This window comes from Xyrauchen texanus, chromosome 12 (assembly GCF_025860055.1).
Source record: "Xyrauchen texanus isolate HMW12.3.18 chromosome 12, RBS_HiC_50CHRs, whole genome shotgun sequence".
NCBI lineage: Eukaryota > Metazoa > Chordata > Actinopteri > Cypriniformes > Catostomidae > Xyrauchen > Xyrauchen texanus.
In genome coordinates this window covers 19520671-19537657 of record NC_068287.1, presented here as the reverse complement: position 1 = coordinate 19537657, position 16987 = coordinate 19520671, and the positions used below count along the sequence as shown (strand labels likewise).

The window sequence follows — 16987 nt, the reverse complement described above, 5'->3', positions numbered from 1 at the left end:
GCGCTGTGCAGTGTGCCATTTCCTGGATTCTTTGACAGGACGAAATCAGAAAGCAAGAGAGCGCGAGCGAGCAGCCGGAGTGGATTCGTGTCGACTGTCCAGAGTCCGCGAATTCAAGTCCGTCCACCAGGTGAAAGCCCGAGAGAGAACATCCTTCACCAACATTTCCACGAGAAGCGGAGCATCAGTTCAGGTAAACGAGGCCTCTGTCATGCCCTTTTCCAACAGCAGGGAGCGGAGTAAACCGGCATCTTGGACAAGGCCTTCCTGATCATGAAATGCAGAAAACCACGAGAATTTATGTAACTTTACTCGCAGGAAAAAGGTGTTTGTGGTCTTACAAGGTGCTGCAGTTATCTATTGTTTGGCCTGCAGTTTATTTTTCTGATTTCGAAATCATTTTATCTGAACTGGTACTGTTTTACGGATTAGCTGTAGGCTAATGTAGCAGGCATACAGCTCGCTAGCCAGAGATCAGATATTGATCTACTGCCTCATCCACGCCCTGAAACCGGCAAACTGACAGCCATGATCTGGTTTTGCCAGTTGAACGAGCCGTGTTGACTTCATTAAATGGTCCCGAATATAGCTCTTCTAATACCAGATCTAGTCGCAGGAATAGACTGATGTTTGAGATTTAGCCCCGGGTTGCCAGTTTGTCATTGGTGTCTTATAATGTCATTTATATCTGTAAGGAGAGGGCAGATGCTTGGTTCATCGTTATCTTGTTATTCTAAACATATTTATGAGTTTCTTGCTGTAACGAGAGTCTGGTGAACTTGTTTAGACGCAAAAGTGGCTTTGCAATCACATGAGTGTGTTTCTTTTCAGACAGAGTTGAAAATTACTTGAAGATAATGTCACTCCACCAGTTTCTGTTGGAACCCATCACATGCCACGCATGGAACCGGGACAGGACTCGTAAGAAAGCTTTTGACTGACTTTTTCTTCGTTGTTATCTATATCAGTCTCAATGCCTTCAATGTATCTTTAAACTATTGTTCTAACTAGTTTTGTTTTTTCCAATGACAGAAATTGCTATCAGTCCAAACAATCACGAAGTTCACATATACAAGAAAAGTGGAAACCAGTGGGTTAAAGCTCACGAATTAAAAGAACACAATGGACACATCACAGGTGTGAATTTGTTGTATTTTAATTTATCAGTTTATAATTGGTTAAATGTGACATAATTAGTGCTGTCAGTCGATTGAACTCTTTTAATTGTGATTAAACTCTGATTTTCAAATTCATGATTCACATCAGTGTGTCCGCATCAAGCGCCACTTTGAACTTCACATGAAAACGCTTGCAGACAAAACGTCTCATTCTGCGTTTTTGTGATAGTTAAGATTTCACATGCTTCTGTTGTAATTAAAATGCGCCTTACAGAGGCTGAAAAGTAGATGCTTTCTGTCACAAGTCCCATCTGGGCTTGTTTTGTACATCAAATAGCATTAAGAGATCCTTTTTTCACTGACAGGGAAGTGGTATTGTGTGTGTTTGTGGTGTGCACATCAGTGTAATGACTCCGGGCGGACACATCACAAACTGCCCTTACAATTAGTGTTTATGTTGGTTTGTGCTGTATTAAGAGTAAATGTGTTCATTGCAAAAAATTAACACATTAAACTTTTTTTAATTAATCACATGCATTGATGCATTCATTTTGACAGCTCTAGACATAATACATTAAATTAAACACAAGACATCTAATATATGCCCTGATGTTTTAACTTCTCTAAAGGCATTGACTGGGCACCTAAAAGTGATCGTATTGTGACCTGTGGAGCGGACCGGAATGCGTATGTGTGGAGTCAGAAGGATGGTGTGTGGAAACCCACCCTTGTTATTCTCAGGATCAACCGTGCTGCCACATTTGTGAAATGGTCTCCACTGGAGAACAAGTTTGCAGTGGGGAGTGGGGCACGGCTCATATCCGTTTGTTACTTTGAGTCTGAAAATGATTGGTAGGTAACAGTTGTGGTTATGGATTCTTCACATATTTGACCATGTTGGATTTTTGTAATATAGGTCATGTGGACATTTTAATTGTAATTCTTGTGGTGCTTAGGTGGGTTAGTAAACACATCAAGAAGCCCATCCGTTCGACTGTCCTCAGTTTAGACTGGCATCCAAACAATGTGCTTTTGGCAGCTGGGTCATGTGACTTCAAATGCAGGTAAGGCTTTGTAAATATTAATTTAGTAAATTGTAAATCTGTGTAAAATATTAGGGTTGGGAGATGCATTGCAATTCTTTCTCCAATGATTCTGAATTGATTCTCAAGAATTCAAAATCGATTCTGAGTTCGGTTTAAACCACGGCAGTGGCAGTGTACAGAACTGATTGCAGACTGGATGTATCAACTACTCGACCATCATCCCCGACTGAAACTACAATCCTGAAATTAATTCACAAACTCTAGCACACCGCAATTGGAGAGTTTATTTGTGATAACACGTCAACAAACAGCATGAAGGGGGCCTGGTAGCTCTGTGAGAAAAGACACTGACTACCACCCCTGGAGTTCGCAAGTTTGAATCTCAGGGCTTGCTGAGTGACTCCAGTCAGGTCTCCTAAGCAACCAAATTGGCCCGGTTGCTAGGGTGGGTAGAGTCACATGGGGTAACCTCCTCATGGTCACTATAATGTGGTTTGCTCTCGGTGGAGCGAGTGGTGAGTTTTGCATGGATGCCGCGATGGATGCTGTGAAGCCTCCACATGTGCTATGTCGCCGCAGTAATGCGCTCAGCAAGCCACGTGATAAGATGCGTGGGTTGATGGCCTCAGATGTGGAGGCAACTGAGATTTGTCCTCCGCCACCCTAATTGAGGCGAATCACTACGCCACCACAAGGACTTAGAGCAAATTGGGAATTGTGCATTCCAAAATGAGGGAGAAAAGTGGGTGGGTGACCAGCATGAAAGGCGGTCTCGCAACAATTATTGTACTGATTTGTTCAGAAAGGGAAAAGCAGCTCTTGCACTCTCTTTCTTTGGCTGTTGCTCATTGTCGGTCCCTTGCTTGTGCACCTACAAGATGCTTTATTGTGTCACTTTTCTATCACCTGTGGTGTGCAAAGGAGAAGCTGACATCTCTCACAGAAGCAGATATCTCAAGCAGCCATCCTGGACCAGCAACCGATTATTAATAATTAATAGTTTAATACTGATAGTGTGTATTGATTAAAATAATTGGAGGACAAGATGCATATAGAATCATTCTGTAAACCCTTTTGAATCATAATCAAATCATCAGGCCAGTGAAGATTCACACCTCTATTACAAATACACTTTTGTATTACCTTTCTTGATGGATCCGAATGTATTGCACTCTAAGTGAATCATATTTTTGTTTGCATTCCTTAGGGTATTTTCTGCATACATCAAGGAGGTGGATGAGAAACCAGCTCCAACCCCATGGGGGTCCAAGATGCCCTTCGGGCAGGTGATGGCAGAGTTCGGTGGGGCAGGAAGTGGAGGGTGGGTTCACAGTGTGTGTTTCTCATCCAGTGGGAACCGACTGGCTTGGGTCAGCCATGACAGCACTGTCACTGTTGTGGACCCCACAAAAAGCTCAACGTGAGTATCAATCACGACTGGTTGACCTGTTTTCTATTTGCTTTGGGAGACCTTTTAAACCTTTTGTCGTCTATGTTCTGTAGCAAGACTAATAGCATTCCTCTGTGTTTTGCAGGCCAAGTCAGTTGAAGACAGAATTTCTTGCCCTTCTGAGTGTGACTTTTGTTTCGGAGAACAACATTGTGGCAGCAGTAAGAACTTTTTGGATTTTATTTATTGGTTGTAAAATTTCAGTTGATGTACATTAGAGGTGACTGCCTCCTTCAAGATGTAATGTAAATTATTTTCTATTAGGGTCACGACTGCTGCCCTATGCTGTTCAGTTTTGATGATGGTGGAACCTTGACCTTCATATCCAAGTTGGACATTCCAAAGCAGAGCATCCAGCGCAACATTTCTGCCATGGAGCGCTTCCGCAACATGGACAAGAGGGCCACCACTGAGGACCGCAATAGCACCCTAGAAACCCTGCATCAGAACAGCATCACGTAAGTCTTATTTTCTGATTTCTTTGTGCATAAATAACAAAAATATAAACATTTTAAGATTTTGACAATGTCATTTCCCTTTAGCCAAGTGTCTATATATGAAGGAGACAAAAGAGATTGTCGCAAATTCTGCACTACAGGAATTGACGGAGCAATGACCATATGGGACTTCAAGGTTTATATTAGTCATTTTGAAATCATGCTAAACATACTTGTTTAACTATCATATACTTTTATGGCAATAATTTGCATAGAGTTTGAATCTTTCAGTGGCAGTTAAACAGACCTCTAACTTTTTTTATTCCCCACAGACTTTAGAGTCTTCAATCCAAGGCCTACGGATCATGTAAAACTCAAGCTGAACTAGCATGACGCAGCACAAGCAATGTGGCTTGAAGACTAACAAGGAGATTTCCGATAACACTTCTGAAAGTTTTTAAATGAAAATAAAAAAAAAGCACTGAGCAGTGGCGTTAACTGATGTGTGACACTCTTAAAATGGAAAAACACTAATGGGATAAAGGGTTTAGGATTTTTAGGAAGGGTTTGTTTGTTTTGTTTTTTTTATGAAAAAAAATGTATGCCAAAGCTGGGACCCCAGCAGTGTGCGACGGTTGATCAAGATGTTCTGGCTCTCCAGAGAAACCGGAGAGGAATTAAATAATGAGAATTTTATGTAAACGGTCTGCTAGAAATAAATGACATATACTACACACCATTTGGGTATGCAGTCTCATTCTGTTTGAAATCATGTCTGTGTGATTGTTTGATTGCCTTTTAAGCATGTTGGCTTCCAAGTTCTCTGCCAAATGAATTAGTGCTACTAAAAATAAACAGCTTTACACTCAATTGTAGACTGTATAACTGTCTTAAAGTTAGGCTGTACCATTATTTTTAGTGTTTTCTCCATTAAATTGCAGAAATGTTCAAAAGAGGTTCCACAAAGCTTCAATGACCACTGACCCAGCTGCACAGATGTAGGATTTTAAAAAGGACATATGTTAAACATGCCGCAGATGAGAATGTGAAGTTGAGCTGAGCTGAAAACCCTCCTCACCAGTAGACAGCCGCCCACACAAGGAAGTGGTTATATGTTTCTTGCAGAGAAGGGGAAGTAGTGCATTTTTTGAGAGAAAAACGACTTGTTAAATACTTAAGTTCATTCAGAGCAAAGCAAGCGTTTGTGTTGACTGCTCAGAGTCCACGAACTCAGGCTTCTGTTGCAGGCTTCGTCAAGGTTTCTTGGGTAAGTAGAAGAATGTATGGTTTTGTTTATCTGAATTTGGAAACATTTTTCGTAAGCTTTGGAACAGGCTTGTGTATTGGAATGCTGGTGTTGGTGCAACCCATAACATGCACTAACATGAACGCATGCAGAATGACATCTAGAAAGTATTTTCTGTGTATCTGAAGAGTTTTGGCTGAATGTTTAAAAAGTCTTTCACACTCTTTATGAGACATACTTTCCAATATACTTGCTCCAATGTCTCTCTGCTGAGATGACCGTTTAATGGAAAGTATGAGATGAGAGAAGTGTTTCATGTGTTTTTCTTGTAAAGTGGTCTGCAGAACATCTGGCTTTGTCACATACTTTCTTGTCTGGTCTGGTTTTAATTTTCTACAAACAATGTGAAAATAAACAGATAGTTTGCCATTGCTTATGAATGTACTGTATATTATTGGCTTTAATGTGATATAGCCAAAAATGTGAAAGAATATGATCAAGAATTAGGAAGTTCTAAAACTTCTCCTTTTTGATACATCTCTGCGGAAGTGAATAAGCAGCATGACTTCATATTGCAGTAGTTTTAGGTTGATGTTTAGCATAACATTTGCAATTTCATAAACCTCATATTTCTTTTCAGAATTCTATGTTATAGAAGAAACACCCATGGCTTATCACAGTTTCTTGCTTGAACCTATCAGCTGCCATTCCTGGAACAATGACCGAACTCGTAAGTTCTCGTAGTTACAATGTAACTTGGTCTTTGGATCAGTTCCTAGTCTGTGGGGCTAAAGATATCCCTCACCATCTGAACTGTGTGATTACGTGAGCATAATTTCTGAATATACAAAAGATAACAGAAAACTATTCTTTCACAAAACTAACTGGATCATGAGTCCTCTAAGGAATTTTCTGAAAAGAGCCTGTTGAGTTGTGAAGTGTTAACTGATTTTGCATTAAACATCAGTATTGAAAAAATCTATTAAAATGATTGTTAGATTTTGACAGAGATGATGGCATGGATTTATTACTTCCAGCAATAACAGGATACATTATGCAATAGCCTATATCCAATACTCTGAACATAGTTTCTCACAAAGATTGTGTTAGGCAGTGTCTTATCAGCCATTCACCTTGAACTGAAACTTGTAAAACTTGTCATTGTTTTAGATTTTTTTTTTAATTTAATTTTTTTTTTTTATCATCATTATAATTTACGAACCACCATTTTACCCCTGAGAGCCAGTCAGGCCACTGCTGACTATTTAGATTACTCTGCTGAACTTTTGAAGAAATTTCAAAACCTACCCATTTAGACATAAATAAATACATGGACATGCATACAGCATGCACAACTTTTGACAGAGTTAGAAACCAGCATCAAAGTGAGCAAAACTGCTCTGGAAAATCAAAATCAGTTTAGGAACAGAGATGCTTTTGTTTAAAGTATATTTTCAAAACAGTTTTAATAGCAGAAGAAAATAAAGGTCAAAGCTGTATCTTTACTCGGCTACCACCCTGCTTTTCTTTCCATGCTGATGAGTGAAGCAGTAATGACTAATTCCCCCCAGACTTCCTGTTTTACCATGAATGGTGCTTTGTTGCTGATTTCATACATCTTCTGCAAACCGCAGAGGAACAGAGGGGAAGCGAGACGGCTGAGAGTAACTTTTAGGTTTAACTGCCGCTATAAAAAAAATGTAAACGTTTTTTAGCTCATTTAAAAAGCTCACACAAAAAGTATAGGAGCACATCTGTGGTAGCAGAAAGTCGGTGGTGTGTCAGAATTAAGTCAGACATTTTTTTTATTGCTATTCTTCAGAAACTTACTGAAAACGATTCTAAGATTTTGACAGGCCCTTTGAATATTGCAAAAGCAATTTGCCTTCATTTCATTTGCAACTATATTTTTACACGTTCTGAAGATAATAAGAGTGGTGCTTGCCCTTGCAACACTTGCCGCTACAATATTAGGGCGTTGTAAGTGGTTTTTAGCTCTTTGCTCTGCGGTTACAAGGATGATCTTGGTAGTTGCTAGCATGCTAGGTGGTTGCTTACTTGGGCCCATTTTAAATGTAGGTCTATGGGATTTTTTGCAAATAAAAAAAAAAATTAAGTCTCATTGCTTCGTAAAGTAATAGCACATTTCTCCCCAACAACTGAGGACATACGCTCACCGAACACTTTATTAGATACACATGTACACCTACTTATTCATGCGATTATCTAATCAGCCAATTGTGTGGCAGCAGTGCAATGCATAAAATCATGCAGATATGGGTCAGGAGCTTCAGTTAATCATCATTTCATCAACCATCAGAATGGGGAAAAAAGAGGGCACAGGGCTGGGAAAGAATGTAATCAGTAACATTGATAACACAGTTCTACATTACAGAGAAATACTAAACCATAATAATATACATTTTACAAGCGCACGCATTAAGCGAGCCGCAGCGACACCGGGAAAAGTGGTAATGATTCTGAATGTGTCGGAAAAAACAGCAAGAGACTGTCTGAACATTTTGTTAATTTATAGAGAAATGCACATTAGGGTTGTGCCGACAGATGATGATCTCGGGGATCGATGATGGTCAGAGTGATCACAAATAGCTGATGCCTTTGACCATGTCATGACAATATTTGGCTCGTTTTCCCATTAATCTATTAAATTATTATTAGTATAATTATTATTAGGCTGTTATTATTATCAAATTTATATTGCAAATAATTTGCCCGTAGACATAAAGACACTTGTTTGAAGAAACAATCTTTATTATATTATTAAGTACAGATGACAGAAAAGCTGTATATGGGCATATATGACGCGCTGATACAGAGTCGTGCAGTCTCGTGGAACACGCGCATCTAAGGATCTCACACTTTGTTTCTGCCTTCCGATTTTTATTTTTATGAGTACTGCAAATGACCTCAGACATCTCAGCTCAGGAGGTGCTTTGAGTTCAGTTCGCTTTATTTCCACTGAGCAGTTTATTGTGAACGCAACTCTGCAGCCTGTAAAATAATACAAACTATATAAAATAATACAAAATGTATAAAATAATACAAAAACACGTTTACCTCGAACCATGATTTATATTTCAGTGATTATTATCATCATTATAATTATTATTTTTACATTTATAATTGTTTTTATGTCTTCATTTGTGAAAGTAATTTTCCACCTGCATGTTTAGACGGATTCTTGCCTGACGGTAAATGGAAAGGTGGTTACTTATATATATATATATATATATATATATATTATTTTTATCATTTTATTAATTATTTATTAGCTTTTTCATTTCGTTTGGAGTGCAATTTAAAGTTTTTCGTTTTTTAAATAAATTATTCAGTTTTTGATGCAAAATCAATAAAGCAAGAATATTCACTAATCCCTCAGCCCAGAGATTTCCGATGTACAGTGAGGAAAATAAGTATTTGAACACCCTGCTATTTTGCAAGTTCTCCCACTTAGAAATCATGGAGGGTCTGAAATTGTCATCGTAGGTGCATGTCCACTGTGAGAGACATAATCTAAAAAAAAATCCAGAAATCACAATGTATGATTTTTTAACTATTTATTTGTATGATACAGCTGCAAATAAGTATTTGAACACCTGTCTATCAGCTAGAATTCTGACCCTCAAAGACCTGTTAGTCTGCCTTTAAAATGTCCACCTCCACTCCATTTATTATCCTAAATTAGATGCACCTGTTTGAGGTCGTTAGCTGCATAAAGACACCTGTCCACCCCATACAATCAGTAAGAATCCAACTACTAACATGGCCAAGACCAAAGAGCTGTCCAAAGACACTAGAGACAAAATTGTACACCTCCACAAGGCTGGAAAGGGCTCACGGGAAATTGCCAAGCAGCTTGGTAAAAAAGGTCCACTGTTGGAGCAATCATTAGAAAATGGAAGACGCTAAACATGACTGTCAATCTCCCTCAGACTGGGGCTCCATGCAAGATCTCACCTCGTGGGGTCTCAATGATCCTAAGAAAGGTGAGAAATCAGCCCAGAACTACACGGGAGGAGCTGGTCAATGACCTGAAAAGAGCTGGGACCACCGTTTCCAAGGTTACTGTTGGTATTACACCAAGGCGTCATGGTTTGAAATCATGCATGGCACGGAAGGTTCCCCTGCGTAAACCAGCACATGTCAAGGCCCGTCTTAAGTTTGCCAATGACCATTTGGATGATCCAGAGGAGTCATGGGAGAAAGTCATGTGGTCAGATGAGACCAAAATAGAACTTTTTGGTCATAATTCCACTAACCGTGTTTGGAGGAAGAAGAATGATGAGTACCATCCCAAGAACACCATCCCTACTGTGAAGCATGGGGGTGGTAGCATCATGCTTTGGGGGTGTTTTTCTGCACATGGGACAGGGCTGACTGCACTGTATTAAGGAGAGGATGACGGGGCCATGTATTGCGAGATTTTGGGGAACAACCTCCTTCCCTCAGTTAGAGCATTGAAGATGGGTCGAGGCTGGGTCTTCCAACATGACAATGACCGAAGCACACAGCCAGGATAACCAAGGAGTGGCTCTGTAAGAAGCATATCAAGGTTCTGGCGTGGCCTAGCCATTCTCCAGACCTAAACCCAATAGAGAATCTTTGGAGGGAGCTCAAACTCCGTGTTTCTCAGCGACAGCCCAGAAACCTGACTGATCTAGAGAAGATCTGTGTGGAGGAGTGGGCCAAAATCCCTCCTGCAGTGTGTGGAAACCTGGTGAAAAACTACAGGAAACGTTTGACCTCTGTAATTGCAATATTAACATTGATTTTCTCAGGTGTTCAAATACTTATTTGCAGCTGTATCATACCAATAAATATTTAAAAAATCATACATTGTGATTTCTGGATTAATTTTTTTAGATTATGTCTCTCACAGTGGACATGCACCTACGATGACAATTTCAGACCCCTCCATGATTTCTAAGTGGGAGAACTTGCAAAATAGCAGGGTGTTCAAATACTTATTTTCCTCACTGTAATTGGATATATATATCGTGAACGAGGGAACAAAACAAATTTTTTCACACACATGAAATATTTTCCTGGATAACTAAATACCCGACAGGTAGAGAATGCACGGATGAAGCTTCTTTGCCAGAGAGATGTTCTCAACTGTTGTAAAGACATCTTTCAAAAAGTTGAACAACATATTTTAAATGCACTTATTTTTTTTGCTTTCATTTGAACTTTTAATTAAATTAAATAAAAAAAGTTTGAAATTTTGAAATCAAGGTGTCTTGCTTTATTGCGTAAGCTTAACCCTAACCACATTTACCGAAAAGTATCCAATAGTGCCACCTAGCTTCCAACCAGCGGTAATATCGTAATTATCCTGCAGAGTTTATTTTTATATTTGTTTCGACCAAAGTATCTGTATTGATATTGAACATTTTTGAACAATACCCAGCCCTAATTCTGAGTAAACTAGAGACTGTTGTGTGTGAAAATCCCAGGAGATCAGCAGTTACAGATATACTCAAACCAGCCCGTCTGGCACCAACAATCATGCCACGGTCCAAATCACTGAGATCAGTTTTTCACCATTCTGATGGTTGATGTGAACATTTACTGAAGGTCCTGACCCCTATCTTAATTATTTTATGCACTGCACTGCCGCACGATTGGCTGATTGTATAATCGCTTGAATAAGTAGGTGTACATGTGTACCTAATAAAGTGCTCAGTAAGTGTAATTCATTCTGAAGTGCAAACGCAATACTAATAGAGAAGCTTGGCCATATGCTTGTGTTGAATATTTTATACTCTGGCTTCTTGTCTCCTTTAGAAATTGCACTGTGTCCAAATAACCATGAAGTCCATATCTATAAAAAAGATGGAAACAACTGGAACAAAATCCACGTGCTAAAGGAGCACAATGGGCAGGTAACAGGTACGTTTAGTTGGTTAATCTGACCTGCACAGTCACAGAGCATTAATATGCACAACACCATCTTATCCAAGCCATTTCCTCATCAAACAGGCATCGACTGGGCCCCAGAGAGCAATCGCATCGTCACCTGTGGCACAGACCGTAACGCCTATGTCTGGACTTTAAAGGGAGACGTATGGAAGCCTACCCTGGTCATTCTCAGGATCAACCGTGCCGCCCGCTGTGTGAAGTGGTCTCCCAAGGAAAACAAGTTTGCTGTGGGCAGCGGCTCACGTTTGATCTCCGTGTGCTATTTTGAGCAGGAAAATGACTGGTGAGTTTCAAGCAGGATAAATGGTTATTGAGGTTCTTCTGGCAGAGCAGGGCTGATGTTGGTTAATCTACTTAAATGGCAGATGGGCTCTCTCTAAATTTTAAATGACACAGTTTAAAGCAGTGTTTTGGATGATAGGGCTTTAACAGTGCATAATATAGGATGCTGTCTGTGATCATGGGGGACATGCTCACCAACATGTATCTACTAACCCAAACACATTCATCATGTTCATAAACACCAGTGTGTTAGGATGCAGGATTACAGATTACACATGAAATTATATGATGTGATGTCACTGCATCAGTAGTTCTCAATTGATGGGCCACGGCCTGCAAATAGTGCTTATTGCAACTTGTAAAATGCTATAAACCATATTAACATGTATTGTTCGGATAAAAAAATAAATCGTCTTATCAACTTTTAAAAGGAAAGAAAAACTGCATCCCAAATCTCATATATTTAACTCTTGATGGTCACAGGTCTTGCTTCCAATCACACTTTACAGTATTTTGGCACAAATTAAACCTGTTATTTGCTAGCTAAATTAGGCCTAGTAAACCATGAACAAAATTAGGAAAATTAGCCAGATAAATAAAAAATATGATCCAGACTTCATTAAAGGGATAGTTCACCCAAAAAGGAACACTCTCTCATCGTTTACTCACAATCATGCCATCACAGATTTCCTTTCTTCTGCTGATCGCGAACAAAGATTTTTAGAAGAATATCTCAGTTCTGTAGGCCCATTCAATATATGTGAATGATGATCAGGCCTTTGAAGTTCCAAAAGCAGATAAAGGCAGAAAAAAGTAATCTATATGACTCCAGTGATTAAGTGAATTTCTTCAGAAGCAATCCAGTTGATTTGGGGTGAGAACAGACCAAAATGTAACTACTTTTTCACTGTACATCTTGTCATTGCAGTCTCTAGTCACAATCAGGATTTCAAGCTCGATTACGCTTCCTAGTGCTTGAAGCATGCAAAGAGCGCTAGATGGCGCTAGGAATTGTAATCAAACTTGAAATCATGATCACCAAGGAGACTGCTTTCAAGATTTACATTGAAAAGGGAGTTACAATTTGGTCTGTTCTCACCTAAAACCAACTGTATCTCTTCAGAAGGCATTTATTTAACAACTGGAGGGTAATGAATTACTTTTATGTTGACTTTATCTCCTTATTGGAGCTTCAAAGGCCTGATGAGGGTATGTAAATGGTTAAAGAATGGTAATTTTAGGTAAACTAACCCTTTAAATATGGGTTAACTTGCAAAAAGGATATACATGGTTTATGCCGACCATAAGGTGTTTTTTGTTCTTAATTATTGGCTGACAAAAGCATGAAACCATTGAAATTCAAGTAAAATTTAGAAACCAAACACTCAAACTATAAAGACAAGCCTGTGTTATGTTAGTTATTTTACAAATTGTTGGGTTTGCGCAGTTTATGTTTGATTTCAAGGGCGTTTTGGTTTACTGTCTGTTTGATAAACTATTGTGGTACTGAGTTATGTCACCACTTGATGTCTAATGTAGTCCTCAAGTAAAACCATTTGAGAAACACTAACGGCACATACATAAAATTAATTTGAATATATCATGTTGTATTCTCTAATGTGGTATAATGATTACAAAAGACATTATCTCTTCCGTTGGCTGGACGGATCGTAATTTAAACACAGACTAATCGATTATTTCTGAGACAAAGATTTCTGTGTATCTAAGATGCTTAAGACTCATCTGTTTCACGTTCCCATAGGTGGGTGTGCAAGCATATCAAGAAGCCCATCCGCTCCACCATTCTTTGCTTGGACTGGCACCCCAATAACGTCCTGCTGGCAGCGGGATCATGTGACTTTAAATGCAGGTTAGGCTGAATCTGAACACATTTTATTGTACATTTTGTGATTTTGGACATTCTGTAAAGATCCTTTCTGCTCAAATCCCTACAGGATATTTTCTGCTTATATAAAGGAGGTAGAGGAGAAGCCTGCTCCAACTGCATGGGGCTCTAAAATGCCATTTGGAGAGGTCATGTTTGAATCGACTGGAAGTTCTGGCTGGGTACATGGGGTCTGTTTCTCGGACAGCGGGAATCGTGTTGCCTGGGCTAGCCATGACAGCACTGTATCTGTGGCCCAAGGCGGAAAGACTGCTGTGTGAGTTGTGCAGTCACGCACAGCATAATCACGTTTTCAAATCATAAGCAATTTTTTTATGAAATGACAAGCAGAAAATGTCCCTATTACCTGAAAAATATAAATTAAACTGTTCAATAAAATATTACACCTGTCTCTGTGACAGCACTAGTCTCTGTACATTGGCAGCAGTCAGTTTGACAGTTGTCAGTACAGGTACCCGCTAAGTTTGAGAACACTATTTTGTTACCGTTGCTTTTTGCTACGTGAAGTTCTAGAACTGTTAAAATCGCTTACAGCAACTTTAAGGCACTTTTCCACCATATAGTTTTTTGTGGAACCATTCTACACTGATCCACTGGTGCACCAAAATCAGGGTACGAATGGACTGAGAGGAAGTGACCACTCATGAATCATCACGTCCCTACACCACCAGAACTGAGTCCTAAGTTTATGGCTGGTGGTTTGTAATCAACCCGTACCAAACCATGTTCAGCCATCTGGCCCGATGGTGGAAAAGCACTGTTAGAGTGTGCTAGAGTAACATAATAACATAACCTAAAATAAAAATGTAAACATCAAGATTTTTGGTATACTGATATAACTGGAGTCTTCATTTTAATGTGATTTTTTATGATTTCCTACATATATTGCAAAATTACAATTCATGTCTTTAGGAGTTACACTTTTTAATGAGGAAAAAATTAATGAGTGCACCTTTAAAGGAATATTCCGGATTCAGTACATGTTAAGCTCAATCGACAGCATTTGTGACATAAGGTTGATTACTACAAAAAATTATTTAGATTCACCCATCCTTTTCTTTCGAGGTTACAGTGAAGCACTTACAATGGAAGTGAATGGGGCAATTGAGGGTTTAAAGGCACAAATGTGAAGCTTATAATTTTATAAAAGCACTTACATAAATTCTTCTATTAAAATTCATATATTATTTGAGCTGTAAAGTTGTTTAAGTCATTTTAGGGTTTGTTGACATTACATCGTCATGGCAATTAAGTTGTAAAATTGGCTAACTTTGCACAGAAAATGTTACTAAGCAAATGTATAACACTGAAATCATATTACACACATATTGTTTATGTCTTGTGGCTATACTTTTGAAATAGATCATGGATCATCCAAAAAAGGACAAGTCAACATTTATTTTTGTGGTAATCAGTATTACGCCACAAATGCTGGCGATTGAGCTTAAGTTGACTTAAATCGTTCTACGATGTAACACATGAATGTTTTTAAAGCGAAATATTAAGTTAATTGCTGCTGTTTATCACTATAAGTCAACTAAAATGTTGTTTTCTGGTTTTATTGGTTTATTTTCATTTTAAATTTAAATGTTCAATTTGATGTTATCAGTTGTCACCTAATTATCATCCTAATGAAATAAGGTCTTCAGAACTTTGATTGCAGAGTGAATTAATGTCATCTGATTGTTTAGTATACACCAATCTGCCACAACATTAAAACCACCTCCCGAAAATCCCAGGAGATCAGCAGTTATAGAAATAAACAAACAAGCCCATCTGGCACCAACAATTATGCCACGGTCCAAATCACTGAGATACATTTTTTTCCACATTCTGATGGTTGATGTGAACATTAACTGAAGTTCCTGACCCATATCTACATGATTTTATGCACAGCTGCCACATGATAGACTGATTAGATAATTGCATGGATGATTGTTGGTACCAGATGGGCTGGTTTGAGTATTTCTGTAACTGCTGATCTCCTGGGATTTTCACACACAACAGTCTCTAGAAGTTAATCAGAATGGTGCCAGAAACAAAAACATCCAGTGAGTGGCAGTTCTGTAGATGGAAACACCTTGCTGATGAGAGAGGTCATCAGAGAATAGCCAGCCTGATTTGAACAGACAAAGTCTACGGTAACTCAGATAACCGCTCTGTACAATTGTGGTGAGAAGAATATCATTTGAGAATGCTATTCTGAGATGCGGGTTGGTGCTGGTTTGGTGGCACAAGGGGGACCTACACGATATTAGGCAGGTGATTTTAATGTTGTGGCTGATCGGTGTATTGCAGGCACATGCCTGCACAATTGATACAAATGACAAATAATTTGTAAATATATTTTTATTAATTTATTCTCTCATCATTCCAGCTGTGCCAGTGTCACTTCGGAAACCTTGCCTCTTTTGTGTGTTACTTTCATTACTGAGAACAGCCTAGTGGCAGCTGTAAGTATCATTAGATGCTATATTTTGCATTCATACTAAAAACATTAACATTGTCACTGTGTCCCGTTTTTCTCAAATCTGATACTCTCACATCTTTTTCAGGGCCACGACTGCTACCCTGTGCTGTTTGTCTATGATTCAAATAAAGCAGCCCTGGCATTTGGAGGGAAATTGGATGTGCCCAAGCAGAGTGCTCAGAAGGGTTTGACAGCCAGAGAGCGCTTTCAAAACCTAGACAAGAAAGCCTCAGTTGACAGCAAGGAAGCAGTCCTGGAATCTGTGCACAAGAACAGCATCAGGTATGGTTGTTCTCATTGTCTGTTATCTAGCCTTATTCATCAAATGAGCATACAGATGTATTAATGCCTTTGTTTGTACTCCTTTTAGTCAAATCTCAATTCTTGGTGGGGGAAAAGCCAAGTGTACCAAATTCTGCACAACTGGTATGGATGGAGGCATGGCTATTTGGGATGTAAAGGTAAAACTTGTCGAACAGTTGTTTTTCCCTTAATTATTAAGTTCATTTGCAGTTGTCACAAAATGTAAATTAAAAAGTGTTGCAGTGCATAAAGATGATACTTTCTGTTTCAGACCCTCGAATCTGCAATGAAGGACCTCAAGATTGTTTAGTGCAAGACATCACAGTGTATCCAGAACCAAAAATCTGTGCAGACTGCTTGCTTTTTAATAATCTTTTCTTTTTTTTTTTTTTTTAAATCAATTGTCTATACATTTCTATAAGAATGTATGTTTTAAGTGATATAAGGATGCTGATAAGGGTTTGGAAGCAGGTTCTGGATGAACCAAGAGCTGTTTTATGCATTTTCTGAATGTATATGCTGGTCATAGAATGCTTTTCTTCTTTAATAACTGTAGGTACCTTGCCTTAAAGTTTAATACTGCAAATTGAAATGAATAAATATGATTACCTAATGAGGTGCAGCTTTCTGAATGTGTTTCTGTTTTATATATTTATGAGATCCAGGATATAACAATGAAGATTCTCTACCTGTTAAATTAAAGGAATATTCTGGGTTCAATACAAGTTTAGCTTAATCAACAGTATTTGTGCCATTATCTTGATAATCACAAACATTTATTTTCAC

The 16987-nt window shown here is 38.7% G+C and overlaps 2 protein-coding genes across 3 annotated transcripts; both read left to right on the top strand.

The window, feature by feature from the left end:
- LOC127652840 (actin-related protein 2/3 complex subunit 1A-like) lies at nucleotides 1–4790 on the top strand. Of its 2 annotated transcripts, none has more exons than XM_052139246.1 (10): nucleotides 1–193; nucleotides 836–921; nucleotides 1033–1137; nucleotides 1748–1970; nucleotides 2075–2182; nucleotides 3372–3584; nucleotides 3700–3775; nucleotides 3879–4072; nucleotides 4157–4247; nucleotides 4384–4790. In XM_052139246.1, exons 2-10 carry the CDS (start codon nucleotides 858–860, stop codon nucleotides 4420–4422), a joined length of 1113 nt encoding a protein of 370 aa, XP_051995206.1. In that variant the 5' UTR covers nucleotides 1–193; nucleotides 836–857; the 3' UTR covers nucleotides 4423–4790. The 2 variants fall into 2 exon arrangements, with proteins under 2 accessions (XP_051995206.1, XP_051995205.1); XM_052139245.1 differs by having other exon boundaries at nucleotides 2–193; nucleotides 832–921.
- A 362-nt stretch (nucleotides 4791–5152) lies between these two features.
- On the top strand, nucleotides 5153–16814 carry arpc1b (actin related protein 2/3 complex, subunit 1B). The gene is made up of 10 exons (XM_052138961.1): nucleotides 5153–5318; nucleotides 5938–6027; nucleotides 11106–11210; nucleotides 11301–11523; nucleotides 13285–13392; nucleotides 13478–13684; nucleotides 15806–15881; nucleotides 15984–16180; nucleotides 16269–16359; nucleotides 16473–16814. The coding sequence occupies exons 2-10, from the start codon at nucleotides 5964–5966 to the stop codon at nucleotides 16509–16511; spliced, it is 1110 nt and encodes a 369-aa protein (XP_051994921.1). The 5' UTR covers nucleotides 5153–5318; nucleotides 5938–5963; the 3' UTR covers nucleotides 16512–16814.
- Nucleotides 16815–16987: the final 173 nt, after the last annotated feature.